The 16,320-nt window shown below is 35.6% G+C and overlaps 3 protein-coding genes across 4 annotated transcripts; 1 reads left to right on the top strand and 2 right to left on the bottom strand.

Annotated features, from left to right (window-relative positions):
* Positions 1-8: 8 nt before the first annotated feature.
* On the bottom strand, positions 9-3,479 carry SCCRO (defective in cullin neddylation 1 domain containing SCCRO). The gene is made up of 5 exons (XM_043428101.1): positions 3,330-3,479; positions 2,688-2,901; positions 2,430-2,598; positions 2,132-2,345; positions 9-1,782 (listed from the first exon to the last, which is right to left on the bottom strand). The coding sequence occupies exons 1-5, from the start codon at positions 3,330-3,332 to the stop codon at positions 1,618-1,620; spliced, it is 765 nt and encodes a 254-aa protein (XP_043284036.1). The 5' UTR covers positions 3,333-3,479; the 3' UTR covers positions 9-1,617.
* Positions 3,048-8,322, top strand: LOC122415715 (serine/threonine/tyrosine-interacting protein-like). 2 transcript variants are annotated; one of them, XM_043428105.1, is made up of 5 exons: positions 3,048-3,283; positions 5,809-5,910; positions 6,412-6,563; positions 6,663-6,851; positions 6,958-8,322. In XM_043428105.1, exons 2-5 carry the CDS (start codon positions 5,893-5,895, stop codon positions 7,166-7,168), a joined length of 570 nt encoding a protein of 189 aa, XP_043284040.1. In that variant the 5' UTR covers positions 3,048-3,283; positions 5,809-5,892; the 3' UTR covers positions 7,169-8,322. The 2 variants fall into 2 exon arrangements, with proteins under 2 accessions (XP_043284040.1, XP_043284039.1); XM_043428104.1 differs by lacking the exon at positions 3,048-3,283 and adding an exon at positions 3,662-3,850.
* On the bottom strand, positions 8,224-14,283 carry LOC122415717 (Niemann-Pick type C-2a). The gene is made up of 4 exons (XM_043428109.1): positions 13,691-14,283; positions 12,156-12,272; positions 9,932-10,107; positions 8,224-8,625 (listed from the first exon to the last, which is right to left on the bottom strand). The coding sequence occupies exons 1-4, from the start codon at positions 13,761-13,763 to the stop codon at positions 8,542-8,544; spliced, it is 450 nt and encodes a 149-aa protein (XP_043284044.1). The 5' UTR covers positions 13,764-14,283; the 3' UTR covers positions 8,224-8,541.
* Positions 14,284-16,320: the final 2,037 nt, after the last annotated feature.

The raw sequence follows: 16,320 nt of genomic DNA, 5'->3' as shown, positions 1-16,320 counted from the left end.
AGAGACAATTTGTTCTTATATTTTATCATTATTATTCCTGAGGAATGAGTCCACATTTTAATCGTTTGAACCAGCGAAAATCAACTATATCGTATGTAGATTTAAATTATGACACATTTATTTACATTATATACAAACTTTCGTTCTAAATATGTTAGAATTCTATCTCTTTTGCTCGACGCTGTAATCTCTTCGCACTCCATAATTCACATCCCTTCGGTCGGTTATCCGTGTCGACTTTAGTCCCAAATTCATTTTTCTTCAAACTTTCAAGATCGCGCGCGACTCTTCGATATTTATCTCGATCTTGAAAAGTCAATACCGTCTCAAGTTATCATTTTATCATTGATTTTTCTTTTCTTTCTGTTTCATCGATACAAAATATACGTCCATTGAAAATATCTCATTAGTGGACACTGATAATTGAATTTATTCTGTTGAATCATCATTTGTTTTTCTCTCCCTTTCAAAGTGCACAGGAGAAAAACTTTATCTCTTCATTTCATTTCATATATTTTAATATATTATATATAAGTACGCTTTTTTTCTTTATAAGCGATTTCTCTGTTCATTGTGCTATTTTCAAAAATTTAACGTCTTCCTATATCCATGAGACATTTGACCGATGTTTTTCTCCGTTTTTTTCTTTTTGCCGCTATCTTTATCTAAACGCTCTACGATTTTCTGTTCCTTTTTTCCTTTATAAATTTCTAAACTCTCCCCCTCCCCCTCCCAGAAGACCAAACAATGAACGTCAGCATTTCAAAACCTTTCTCTAACTTTAGATATTTCTTCTCATCATACATACACACAGAACCACACCGGCGAACACACCAGATCTCGTAAACATGTTCTTTAATATTAATTTGAATATTCTCAACGAACGAAAAGTGCGAAACGGTAAATCTTATTCTTCAAAATTGGAATTGATGAATGTTTTCATATTTCTCTGCACATCGTCAGAATTTGAAGTGGGAAAATAGCCCTTTTGCCTTAACAATAAATGGAGCATATTTGACTACATATTGATGACCGAATAAAATATGAGGCTCGCCTTTTCTTTCGTTGAGGGCTTTTGCTGTTTTTTTATATTTTACAAATGCAGAGTGCGGGCGTGTTCGTTCAGGGAGTCTTAAACTTTAGTAACAATTTTTTTCTTTTTCAATTTTCTTCATGTAACGTAATCTCGAATAACCGTTACCTACACGAAGTTTTATTCAATGGATTTAGCAGCAGCGTTTCGGCCGAATGAAACTTTCGAAAATACGCGATCTTTTCATTTATCATTTCAGTTGCACTCTAGAGACAATTTCGTCCCGAAACTGAGCTTATGAAATTGAGCTGTTTTATATATGACGATGTTTCAAGAATTGGAGCATTATTACTGCAAATTGAGTTGAAGATTTTTCATTTTTTTTTCGCTCGTTCGGGAACGATCGTGCGCGAAGTTTCCCGTCTTGCGGTTTCCCCCTGCTCAGGGTTGCCCGAGATACGCGTTTCATTGTATATCACTTGAAGAAATAGCACAATTCTTATGCAACGCAAAGGAATTTCAGGAAAAAAAAGAGTAAAAGTACGTTAATGCAACGACGAGGCTCGAGGCGTGAGATCATGATGTTATAGCGACTGACGAACTCGCGGTTGCGCCCACTCGACGAAATCGTCGATCAACACTGGCCAAGCTCCTTCCTCGTCGTAATTAGTCATGTCCGTATTTATCATCAGAGCAAAATCCAATAGCAAATTCCATGTGTCCTTAGGAATTGACCTTTTGTGGTGCTCCTGAAATGTTCAATTCTTCGTATTGAGCATTCTTACTCTTCCGTCTCACATCGATCTCTCGATTTATTATTTTTTTATTTATAGATTTAAAACGGTATTGAATGTGGATGTATTGTGCGTAGAATAGCTAAAAGTAAGACGCTGAACATTTATAGGCATATTTTTCTTTTATAGCCCATTAAGATCCCGAATAATCGATTGCATTTTGTAACAGATTAGAAGTGATTGAGAATGTAAGTATTTGTTCTAGTAATGGAACAAAAATGGGCATTTTTCTTCTTCAACCACAGTATTGTGTGTTTTATCTTGCAAAGTAAAATTACTTTTGTTAGTAAAAAAAATAGTTTACCTGTAAAAATTGACACCACAGATGCAAGAATTTGAATTTGTCTTCAAGAACAATGTTCCAATAAGCTATAGCCATGTCAAGGTCCAAACCCTTCTGTCCAGTATTCTTTGCATAGTTGAATGTAAAATGATAAAAGTCCTTGAACTTTTGGGAATCTCTCAGCTCACTCTCCAGATAACCCAATCTTGCTTTCAGCTTATCAACACTGTCAACTCTGAAATAAAAAAAAAAAAAAAACAATAGAAATTATGCTGAAAAATGGGTATAGATGATCTCATGAAGAAGTTCGTTCGCTTACCCTAAATCCATCATACCGGTCATAAATTCTTCTCTAGTGAATTCGCACTGCGTCTCAGCCCGAAATTTCCAGGCTATTATTAAAACTAATTTGCTCTCTGGGCTGAGTCCCAAATCATCCAAGAATTTCATAATACCATCAGCTGTTATTTTATCAGGTTCACCAGGATCTGAAAATACCAGTTCATTAATGATCCAGAAATTAAAAAAAAAATTCTACATCTCCGATGGTATCGATAACATTGTAGCAATCAACTACCTTGATAGCGTCCAAACAACATGTCCAATTTTTCTTTGTCAGTAGAATTTTTGGGTTCCCTGTAATAGGCGCCAGGATTTTGAAAGTAATTGTCACTGGCCAGATCCAGTTTCCAATCGTTCTGAGTCAAACAATATATGGCTGTTTGTTCGCCGGTTTGTGTGAACGTGATGAACTTTTTCACTTTGTCTCGCTGAGAGTATTTTAATTTATGCTGAAAACAAAAATATAATGAAATGTTACTATGGTGACATATGCATACAAAAATTACTTGTTATTGTTTCAATCACGTGATGAGTGTATACGTCCGATCATTATTGATGTAGATGAAAAATTCCGCACGAAATTTGGATTATCAGTGGGTATGAGGGATAATTCTAAAGAACGAAAAAGTGAATGGACTGATAATGGTTTGATTAAAATGTTAATACTCAAACGAAAAGTCTGGATTAATGACGTGAAAGTTGAAAGAAAAATGGTGTATTGGTGAGAGGGAATGATAGGTTAACTCGCACGAACGTCAAAAAGAATTTCTCGGGTGATATGATCGGTGTGAATAAAAACAGCTGATAAAATAACGCTCGTTTTTTGCACAGGTAATGACAGGTTAAATTTCATTAGGAGGACAATAAAAAAACTTACCATCGTTATTGAATTTTAGGCTACCGAAAGCCAAAATATTATTCCCCTCGCAATACACTTGACATGAATATATCTGTATATTGAGAATTCTACAGACCCACACAAAAAAAGTTGCAGCAAATATTACATTGGAAAATAGAAGAAAAAAAACGTTACGGGAATTCTTAGGCGCATACATGTTGCCAACGCATAGAAAATAAAAATTCGAATGATTCTCGTAATACGGAGGAGGATTTCTAAGTTGGCAAAACTGCACACAGAATCAAATCGACGCTTAGTTCACGTCTTTTACACCTCCCCGCCCCGCGCGAATTTTCAAATAAATCGCTAATTCGCCACGAGATGCCGACTCCGAGCTATGTGAAATTTGCAAATGGCTGCTTCGTTAAAAAATAGCATAGCTACCAAAAGTTTTGATATTTACGTGCATCATTCCCGATCGCGAAACTTTCTTCATACGTTCGAGAACAAAAATTGTCGTTATGCTATCCGTAGATAGTAACATAAGTATTAGAGATGAGGTGAGTACAACGAAACATTTTCAATGTGATCCAGAACATCCGAGACTTTTTAGGTTACGGTCATGGCCCCTTTATTTATGTTTTCATTCCGTCATATATAACACAGCCTCCCTCTCGTCTAAGTACACAATGGAGCACAGGCTTCGGCCTCGGGTTCATTGACAAATTTCACAAGCGTTTACTATCCGTCACTTGTAATAGAAAAATAAACGGAGGACATGTTAATACGAGAACGTGCAGAACAAACATTTTGATGAGTGCATCGTGAAATTGAAAAAATCGCCCACGCGTTCAATCTAAAAGCTTCGATCAAATAACTATTTTGTTAATTATTTGCAAATTAATAAACTTGCATCTTGAGAGTTCGACCTCTATAAAAACGTGCTCGCAAAGTCAATGTTAATATCACTGATAAACTAGATAATATAATAATAAATTGGGTTTCGTAAAATAAGGACGAGGAAAGAAGAGTAAATTATAGAAATGCATCATTTTTCCGTTGTCCTTCAAGGAAGTTTACGCGAATTTAATGGAAATAGAAAATTCCAACTTCAAGAATTGAAATTTGGAAATATGCTAGAAATATACAGCGTGCATTTATTCCCGGAATTATTATAAAATCTTCCGTCTGGTTGTCGGAAAAACAATTAACGAAAATAACATTTTTTGAAGGGTTATACATGGGCTCTTATGGCAGACACACTCCTGTGCGACGATTTCAGATCTCTAAAATAGGATCCTCCCAACTTTGAAGAGTCAAAAACGAGAATAAGAAAATAGAATGTTTTTAGATATCAATGATGTCTCGAGATAGCCTTGTTATCGGTGAAAATAACTTGGGAATGGAAAAAGAAAAACACTTATTTGAGGTTATCGAGTAATAACGACATAAACGGTGGACGGTTTGACAACATCATGAGCCAGCTGGTTTAAAATGTAGATATGCATACGCTTATAAATAGAAAATGGCTGTTGTCACATTTTGTTTGACGATTTTACTACGAAAGTATTTCAACTGCTATCATTATATTAAAAATTTATAAATCTAAAAGAATAAGTTGCACATAATAATCGCGAGAATAAATTTTATCGTTTCTTTAATCGTGAAAAGAGCAAAGAAGTTCAGCTGCTTTTTTAAATCACAAGTAACCCATGATCGTCCTCAAACCTCGTATTAAGGCATAACTGATTGGAATTTCCGTACTTCGTGATGCAATAAAAATCTGAAAAAATTCAACAACATTTGGAAAGCTATGAACAACAATTATCAATAATAATATTGCCCAAAAGTTAATAACAAATTGTTTAAACAATTAATTATTCAATAATTTTGCGGTGACCTATTGTTTTTTTTTTTACGAATCAAATGTGTGTATTTTTCCGAATGCTCATGAATTTTTTCAGAATTTTCGTGGATTTTTGAAATTTCTTGAAAAAATTTTGAAAAAAATTTTTAAAAATTTGAATTTTGCATGGATATGTTTTAGAAGACATATTTACCATCAGTTTTGAAAAGTCTCAAGGTCATTTGATCAAAAATGTACAAATAGAGCCACTTAAAAAATTAAAAAAATGGAATTTCAAAAATCCACGAAAATTTTGAAAAAAATCATGAGCATTCAGAAAAATGCGCACATTCGATTCGTAAAAAAAAAACAAGGGTTTACTGTAAAATTGTTAAAAAATTATTTATTTAAATAATTTATTAATAATTTTTGGGCAATATTATTATTGATAATTGTAGTGCATAACTTTCCAAATGTTGCTGAATTTTTTCAGATTTTTATTGCATCACGAAGTACGGAAATTCCGATCCGGTACAATTTATCGGCTGGGCTATCCATCCAGTAATACCTTAATCGACCTCTAAAATTTTAACGTTCCGAAGCAGTCAAAATTTCTCCATACTTTCGTGTGCTATTTCCGCAATTGACAAATAAATTTTGAATTTTTACAAGGAAAATCCGAGTGAGAATAGGTCAGAGGAATATCCAAGGATACCGGTGTCGTCCTTGGATGGTCCCAAAGAGTGGACATACACAATGAGAAGGAGCATGCAAGTACGTTTCGATACATTGTCATTGAAGTAATTTTTTCGTATACAGGGTGTCCCAAAATTCGCTCGTAGTGTTACCGCATCAAGTTAATCGAGAATGTCCGAAGGAAAAAGTTTACAACAAATTTTATTCTACGATTCAACGTTGCTGAAATATTAACAATTGACAGAGTCTGCACAAAAAATCTCGATTCTGATCACGTTTTTTTCAACAATTTTTGTTTCATTACACTTTTTATAGAAATTGAGCATTTTCAATTCTGTCATAAAATCCTACTCAATGTTCCGTGAACTAATTTTTCTTACGTTTCGAAGGGGTCCCGTTATCAACGATGCAATCTTCCCTAAAGCTGATATTCCAGCAAATTATTTTGAAAGAAATTTATTCAAGATTTTGATCGTGTGAAATACTTGCTCGGTTTATTTGCCCTGCTAAAGTTGAACGCGACTTTTAGGACACCCCGCTTGTGGAATTAATTAACAAATCCGTTGCATCGTCCAATAGGAAGTCGTTCCTGGTTTGTATCTCGGTCCATACAGTTCAGCGAGCAGATCAAAATTCGAATCCCTCCTAGAACGCGGTATAACTCACATAGTATGCGTCAGACAAGACATTGAAGCTCATTTTATAAGGCCCAATTTTCCGGACAAATTCAAGTAAGTACTTCGCATGCTCTGTGCTTATTAAAACTATTTTCGATTAACGCTCACTTGTTTTATCGCGTCATCAATAATAAACCATTTGTTTCTTTCCAGATACCTTGTTTTGGACATCGCCGATTCAGCAACGGAAAACATAATCCAACACTTTCAAAAAGTGAAGGCTTTTATAGACGAGGGTCTAAACTCAGGCGGTCAAGTTTTGGTCCACGGTAACGCGGGAATTTCGAGATCAGCTGCGTTAGTCCTCGCCTACGTTATGGAAACATATGGTCTTTCGCAAACGTAAGAATCTCCGATTACATGAATCGTGATGTTTTAAAATTACGTAATATCGAAGTTTATCGGTAATTAATATTGTTCGATTGACAATGATGAATTTACATTTCAGACGAGCGTACTCAATCGTCTCACAGAGAAGATTCTGCATTAATCCGAACGAAGGTTTCATGGCTCAGCTCAGAGAGTACGAGCCGATATATCAGGCGCAAAAGACATTGAGAAACGGGCAACAAAGCTCGGCGAGACAACGTAGCAAAAGAACGATACACCAAATGGACACAGAGCGTAACGAGGAGAGATGCGACGCGATGGACAGTTGATAGCAATTATGTGGTTTACCAAAGTTAACACAAGACTTGATAAGACAAATAGGCTTAAAGGAAATCTCAGAGTCGCAAGTCGAACGAGAAAAATTACAAAAAAGGAACAAAAAATCGTATCGCAAAGCAGAAGATAAAACACCAAGATAAACTATTGAAATCGATCGGTTTTCAAGAGTTTGCCGACTATTTCCGATTGCGCTTTTTCACCCATTTGTAGCAAACGTTCGGGGCGAGAATTATGCGAACTGAAATCCATTCGAAGGAGTTCTCGGAAAATAAAATTTATGACGAGCGTGAGGATGTCTCATTTGCTGAAGTCGCATCTACGAATTCAAAAGTGTTCAAAAAAACTTTAGAATGATTTCCGTTCAAATTTTTCTCAACCGATATTTCCCGCCTATAATAAACCGCTCACTTACCGGAGAAGGTATTCTGATGATTTTCGAAAAATCGTCCAAACGGCGAAACGAAATGAAAGAGTATAAGAGCAAGGAAATCCGTGTAATCACAACCGACGAAATGTGTGCAAATAACGCTTTAGACGCGGCTAATTAATCTAGGCTGACTGATGTAGACTTATTATACTTCCTCGCGTTTCGAAAACTAATTCAATCGAAATACTTGGTGAGAAACAAATACGTTTTTTTCCAACCTTTTGCTGTGAATCGTAAATTCGCTCGGTCATTAAACTAAACCATCGTTTAGTTAAGATTCTGGGGTCAAAGCGATCGGTGAATCGATCCTTGTGTATGACACCGAAGACATTTTTTACGTGATAAGCCGCTGCTCTGTGTCCCGTTTTTTTGATAGTTTTTTTTTTACTAAAATTCACTCGCATTACGAGTTTGAACGTAAACGAGATTGATTGGTCCACCGTTTCGGAATACCCCCGAATCAGACTACATGAAGCGACAAATTTCTATGTAAACCTACCGTTCGTAGAGCTCGAATTTATTTAACTTTGGCAAACCACCCACGCCTGTTGTAATCTCTTGTCTCGATCGGTCCCTCTAAATTCCCAAGTCCGCCCTCAACTATACAGAACGAAAAACTTCCTACGTACTCTATTTTTTATTTAATAGTCATTTAAGTTGTTTATAACTGTTGTTACACAATTGTAAAGAAACGAAAAATACATACGATATTTTCAAGTCCCTTCGTTTAACAGGTTTCACGATTTCAACGCACGACCATGAAAATCGTGAATCACTTCATCCCCAAAATCAAACTTTAATCAAATAATTATTTGTGTTTAAAAAATATCACGTCACACATTCACACAAAGATCGAAAAACGGTAACGCTGTTTTATAGCTTAACATATGGTCTCCCAAATTTTTCATTATTTTTATCGTACGCCATTGAATCGGATCATTGGATTTTCGCTGGAATTTCAGCGCAAACGATATCCGTGTCGTTTTGATTCCTCAGTTCCCATCGCACTCTGAGCGAGAGCTGTGAAAGAAAAACATTAATTTAGATTATTTGCGAATTTCGGCGAGTTCATCTTAATTTATGATAAAATTTTGCGAGATCGCGATCCACATACTTTGATAAAAGTACGAACCCACTCAGAAAAATGTAAAATAAGCGGATGATCTCAAACAATTTCAATAAAGGGATTATTTCTTTACGGTTTCAAAAGTTCTCTTTGAGGTTTTCGAAAGAAAAATTACAATTTGAAAAGATACTGTCAATATGTTTTCTTTTTATGGGACATTTGAATCTTCACAGGACTGTCCCTTAGTCAGTTCACCCCGTGTCCTGTGAAAGTGCCGAGCTTTTATCAACTTGGGTAATTCGATGTTAAATTCAGATTTACAAAACTTCGATTTTTTCTGTTCTTTTTCTTCAGGGAAAAAAGATTTTCCTTCAAAAAAAACTTTTTCAAAATTCGGTTCCCGGTCAATTTGTTGCTTTACTATAAAACGACGAAAATATTAATGGCCTCGCAGCGTTTTTCGTGTGCAAGAGCACTTTAACGACCAAATAATGGTCCAATAAAAATGCAGGAATGGAGCAACTTTTAAGCAGAAATCCGGAAACTTGGTGTAAGATTAATTTGATTACGCTGAATCGAATGGTGTAAATTATCTTGCGATCTACCTCCGGCAACATTGAAAAAAAAGTGTTAAAATAATACTTTCAATTCCTGCATTTTACCTGGACTATAAATCAGAAGAGTTTCGTATCTACCAACACCAAGCATTAAGAAATGAAAATATGAGTCATAAATTTTAGTTTTCGAGTACGATTTAGGGCTGTCTCTCACTGCACTTTTTTTTCGTTCTCTAGTGTCAAGCTCGCAGAAGTCGACTGCGAGCAATGATAGACGGAAACTTTGTTCAACATTTTTTTTTTCATCTGCGCTCTGAGGTAGTAAAATTTTCAGTGCACAGGGCGTTTGTAAATTGATGATTCATATTGCAAAATGTAGTACTTCAGAAGTGAATTTCATGCCAGAAAGTTTGGTTAAATTCGTTGATCAAAATTTGGCTCGTCAAAGTATTTGTCTGTTGAAGATGCTGAAAAATATATTACAAAATGATTCCCCATGGCATTTTTACATCTCGATCCGGTGTTTTGGTCCTGAGAGCCTACAAAACTTCGAGCGTAATCAAATAATAGCATTGTTTGAAGAAAAACATTACTTTTCAATACTTTTAACTGTTCATTACCGACTTCGCATCATATTGAATTTCGAAAACTGAGAAACGATGACAGAATTTGAATAAATAAAAAAACAGATGAATTTTCTCACCGGGGGATACGATTTTTTGACGAATAACGTATTCACGTAAGTATATGAACCCCCAGGCTTGCTGAGAGGGCACGGCAAACCATCTTTACAAGCATCCGGGTTTGGAATGTTGAACGGGACCGGCACGCCCCCTAGAACACCATGTACAACCGATTCCACTTGTGTCACGTCATCATCTGCAATAAGAATCGACCGAGATATTGTAATGCTTCCAAACGGTTTTATCGAGCGATGGTAATATAAAAAAATGTGACTTAATTATAGCCGATTCGGGCTGCAGTTTGTTCTCGGACAACAGATTTTCCCACCAAAGCAAATGAATAAATAAAAATACGGAGCAGTTTGCGTACGCGCCATGACACTTTTACGCCGGTTACAAAGATTATTATTTAATCACAAATTGCTCACACATATTTGCCACAACCGAAGAGACTAGAGTCGGATTCACACCATTCCGCTGCTCATTACGAAATTTATTTGTCGCGACTTCAATAAAAACTCGCAGAGAAATCCGGTAGACTACACGCGAGGCGTCTGACATGTGACGGTGACCGCAATTACTATAGTTTTACGTTTTACTTAACTACGGGAGGCGCCACCATCGATTTTAAGAGGGTAGAAACCGTGAGCATGTGAGTGCGAGAGATAGCTGCAAATTCCGAAATCGAAATGTTTTTTGAGACAGTTTGAGTGATTAAAAAAGGCTCTGTCAGCCGATTTTTACCATCGTTCTATGTAGGCTGAAAGAGCCCCAGCGATTTTCCCTCAGCCTCAGCGATCTACTGTTTTCATCGTTAGCAGTTTCTCTACTATAATTATTCCATATCGAATCAAATATCCAGCGGATCAAAAACTGCAAAATTGAATTCTCGTTGGGCCAGAGCCATTTTTCGTTATTTAAACAAATCTTCCAATCACTTTCCCTTCTTTTTTATGAAATTTTTTTTAATTCGTGGTTCATCAATATTTATAATTAACAAAATTCACAAAGAATTTGTAGTACTTTTGATGAGGTCCTACAGATGGGAACCTCTCGCAGGAGTCCCTCCCCCCCGTTCCAGTATTATCGATCGGTTTGGAAAATAATTCACAGTCTTAAGGAGGGTGGATCACGAAATCAAAATAATCAGAATTTGATAGAATTTGGTGATAACGTTCTTTGGCAACTAGTATACAAATACAATTAAAAAAAAAAATTTTTACCACATGGTTATCGCATAATTGAGCGTTAAATCAAAGTTCTTATGCACGAGATGTATAAACTGTATACATGTAAACTCTATGCTTAAACACGTGAACTTTAATGTTCAATTAATCGAGAGCTGTGTGGCAGAAGAATCTAAAAAATGTATATTTTTTAAAGAGTAGATTTACCAAATTTTATGAAATTCTTATCATTTTAAAATTCTTAATATTTTCAACATCCTTTAGCATGGCAACATCGTATCGTCGCGATCCACCCTCCTTAAGGATGTTTGGTACAAAAGTCTAAATAATTAGAAATTGATGAAATTTGGTGATAATGTTCTTCAACATCAAGTACGAAAACACAAAATTTTTCAAAATTTTCTTCTGTTTAGTTATCGAGTAATTACGCATTAAAGCAGATTTCTTACGTCCGGAATGTATAGCTATAAATATGGAAACGCTATGCTTATACACGTCAACTTTAGTGATCAATTACTCGATAACTCTACAGAAGAAAAATCTTTAAAAATGTGTATTGTCAAATTTGGCACTAAAGAATATGTTCACCAAATTTTATAAAATTCTTATCATTTTGAAATTTTTTATGTTTTTAGCATGGTTTAGCATAGCAACATTGTATCGCTTGTACCATAAATATCCTTATAAACCTCGCTCTAGTGAGGCAACCGGAGCCAACACAACGAAAACAACAACAATAATAATAATACTCCCAGAACGTTCGAGTCAGTAAAGTATGCTCAAATAATTTCTTGTTCGTTAATATATCCTCGTCATCAAAAACTCAAGAGAATTGTGGTCGAGTAAAGCTTATTTAGCAGACGAGAAAAATGTTCTACAGAAGAAACGGTTCCGTGGCAATTATTTATATTCTGTGGTGCAGAGTTTGAGGAAGATAAAATTGCTTGTATTGAAACCACAATAGCGTAACGGAGCGAACGCGTGTAAAGAAAAAACGAAGAGGAGTTATGGATCGCGTATAAAACAATGTAATCGAAAAGAAAAAAAAATGACTCACCGACGTCGAATATAATCGTGATCGTAGCATTGGCTCCTCGTTTCAATATGCAATGGGGCTGTTTCTCCAAGTCACAATCCGAGACACTTACACTCTTAAAGGCGCCTACTTGAGAACCTACGGAGTACGAAAAATACGTTAAAACATGTCCTTTAAGGAAGTTGAAGCGATATATATAGGACATCATACGAAAAATACATTAGATTTTATTATTCCAAAATAATGAATTGAAAATTTACGTGAATCTTCTTGAATAGCGCTTAATTATGTGTGAAAAATTTGAGGAGGTTTCACCGCCTGGTAATCGAGATATTCATTGTCGAAAATGACAAGGTTAAACATGGGCTCTTATGGAAGCTTTCAAAAAATTGCAAACTTCAACAATAAATATCTCAATTTCACGACGGTGAACCATCGGCATATCCCGCCAGAAGTTTAATACTGTCTTAAACTTTCTGTTTAAAAAATTTTAATGTGCAAAGTTGGAAAATAGTTTTAACATAAGATACGCTTCAACCTCCTTAATAAGTAACAAGGTGAACCGGACAGAAAATTACGCTCGCGAATGCTTACGCACAGCGGCCTAAACTGTGGAAGCACATTGTTTTGGTTGGTTATATACAGATATTTCACGGACGGATTCGATGCAAAAGTCTAATCGTTTATGTTGTACGTACGGTCGTGGCACATCGTATCAACCATGAGCGAGCTTTCCAAAATTTTTTGGAAATAAGAACATCAATTTACTGCACAATACTTCACTGCTTGACATTTTTATTCATTTTTGTTCAGACGAAAAACCGTAATGGCCGAGCCAAAAAATAACTTAGTAAAATGATCGAGTTTCACAGAAGCACGTAATTATTTTTAGCACTATTCGAAAAGCAAGTTCATTTCGCTGACAAGAGTAATAAAAAAATTTAATCCAAAATTCGATTGTACATGAAATTCCTCATATGCATCTGACATTTATAGTCATTATACAATAATTGTCCGGAAGTCAAGAACGTTTTCTAATTGACACATGCATGATAGAAAATTGCAAGTTCTGTCAAGCGACCGAATCCGGCCACCGCAGTTTTTTTCCTAAGGCTTCATTGCACTTGAAAAAATTTTCATGTTTCTTTTTCATATCCTACGAACACGAAGTCAACGCAATTTACGGTATATAAATTCGAATGGTTTTCAAACATAACGATTTATTTTGGAATATATTTGACGAAACAAATCAACCACTTGAAAATATGAAACTGAGCTTAAAAATTTAGCTCGTTATCTTGATTCGAAATCACAAACATCATGAAAAAAACCAAAGGCTTTCTCATTTTTTCGGAAAAGATTTTTCAATTAATCGATTCATGCGTTTATTCGTGAATCTCCAATTTACGGGCAGACCTAGATGCTGCGGTTAGTATTTTCGAACACGAAGGCTCGTTACGATATATTTGAACATTTATCGTTCATTTTTCGATCGCTGTTTCCATAGATATTTCAAATTTATTCCATAGTATTAAAGAACTTATAAGAATACGTACCGCAATCTGATATGCCGGATTCAACTTGTACAACGAATACGCAGAGCAGAACAACACAAAAGTTTCGGTACATGTTTACGGCTCGACGTCCGGACGCGTATTGACACTGTTTTGTCCACTTCGTTATTCGTCGATGTTCGCGGTCGTCATGCGATACAAATATAATGCAGATGATAACGCGGTTCCCGAGAAGTGTCCGAATAGGGAACTATACTGGTTGTTTCATGGCCGACAGCCGTCCTTCTTATAACTCAAGTTCACGACAAGCGTGTTTCTCGCGTTCTAACCTCTAATAGCAATGTTTTTTGATGGGAGGAGGTCCTTGCTTGCTATGAATCATGTCAGCGATGTTTGTGTGCAGAAAAAATGGTCTGATGCAGAGCGAAAATTCGTAGAAAGAATTCACTACGAAGGAGGTCTTAACCTTGACGGTATTTTTTCCATATTGACATGAAAGGTTTATTCTTGACAGTGGATTGAAACTAGACCGTGAAACTAACCTAAAAGTTTGGGAAAAAGTTGGAATTCCGAGTCGCTCGCACAACCATTGAAGATGTAAAATCGTAAAACGAGAACTTTTCTGTACTTGCAACGTATACACAGTAAAGTATTGAAACTAATGAAAAATGGTTCCCGTCTGGACACGATATTAGAGATCGCCTGACACAATTCAGTCCAGTTCGACGCTCACGGGAAAAACTCCGTGATGAGACACCCTGTACATGTTACTATACTTGCTCGAATATTATCCTGTGAGCTCGACGTTGTTATCCGAGACCATAAGTCATTATTATAATTCAATTAACCCTCGACCTCAAGTTTCGGTCGTCTAAATATACGTTCTAGAAAACAATCGGATCACGCGACAAACCATCGCAATATTCAAGATATGTCAACATTTTTATACTTTATATATTCAAGTTTGCATAAAATAATAATTCAGCATATGGTATTTTTATATATATAAATATACGGGTTTTTCAATATTTCATTCAACTTGTCGTGACATTGCGATGCTTATATATTATAGTATCATCAAATGCACAGTATTCTTATTTCTACACTGCGAATGAATCATTCCTTCATCCGCAATCGTGTAAATGAATACTTATAGCATTTATGGTATTTTTAAGGTAGTTCGACCATTCGATAAAATATTGTGAAGGTCATTTTTTTTGCGGTAAATGATGGTTTAAGGTCCCCTGATAACTAAATTTTTTAATTATTGTGATATTAATTGTGAAAAAATTGTACGGTGTTGGAACTTCGTCAAAGTTGATATCGTGAAGAAAATTTATCACAGATTCCGTTCCTTTAAAAAAAACATTACCTCACGGGGCTTTTTAGAAAGAAAACATGAAAAAACTTTAGTTTTTGACGCGTCGAAAGAAAGCGGATGTCAGTCATTACATTGAACTACTGCATGGTATAACAGCTGATTGAACTTCGGGCAAATTCAGGAATCGCGGAAATTACATTTATTTTTGAGACTGACTCCCGTGCTTTCATTCGTCTAGTAGCTTCGCTTTTTTTAATGAATTGACCATTCCTTATTTTTTTCTCGGCGCCATATTACACTAATAGATAAACCCTTTCGCGAGTGTCAGTCACCGGTACTGACTCAATCATTTTAACTAGTCAAGTTGAAGTATAAATTTGATCTTTTATGATATTTTTAAAGCATTTTTTACATTCTTATGATAAAAATATTCTCAATGGAAGTGTTTATTAATTTTATTAATAATTCAGACTTAATATTAATCAACATAAAGTAATTGCAAACTTGACTTGAGAGGTCACGATATATAACCCTAAAAAATACAACTGTCACTTCCATTGACAATATGATATAGGTTGCGCTATATATGACAAAGTGACAGTTTTATTTATTGTCGTCTTCCTAACTCAATATTTCTAATTCAGATGGCCGTTGACCCCCCCCCCCCCTCTTTTAACGTACCATCAAATTCCGCGTGATTCAATTCATATAAATAATGGTTTTAATCTTTGACATCTAATTTAAAATATATTAAATTTCGAGTTGAAAGTGGTTGAGGAGGCCGGTAAGTCATTGTGGCCATAATTAAGTGACATGTTAATTTCTATACTTTTCGACTGTTAATATTTCAACCAAACAGTTGATAAGGGTTCTTCAAATTTCACAGGCATAGAAGAGAAATCTTGGATTGTAAGACAAAAAAATTAGAGTGCTATCTAAAAACAGCGCCTCATCCTTAATTAACAAATTTGAGTTTTGACGGAAATGGTATAAGTTTTGCAAATGAAAATTTGAATTTTTCACGAAACTTGTCAAGTTCGTTAATTTACAAATGGGACACGTCAACGACGAAGGCATTGAAGAAAAATATAAATACTTGAAAATTTAGCGCCCAGGCCAGAGCAGATTTGGTTGGAGCGGTGGCCATGTTAATCGATAGTTCGAAAGTTGTACGAGTGGCGTCGCAACATGCCGGTCTGCTGTTGGGATTTCTCGCGCTTCCAACGTCAATCCGACGGAAGTGACGTTTACGACGCCCAGTGTCCACGTAGCTCGCGTAGTGTAAACGTGTGAGAATAAATCTCAAACATTAGTCTTTCAGCCGTCAAAAGAACACTGTGTAAAGTGTAGT

The sequence above is a fragment of the Venturia canescens genome, chromosome 9, assembly GCF_019457755.1.
Source record: "Venturia canescens isolate UGA chromosome 9, ASM1945775v1, whole genome shotgun sequence".
Taxonomy (NCBI): Eukaryota; Metazoa; Arthropoda; class Insecta; order Hymenoptera; family Ichneumonidae; genus Venturia; species Venturia canescens.
Note: the sequence above shows the minus strand (reverse complement) of the source record. Positions and strands in the feature narration are given on the sequence as shown.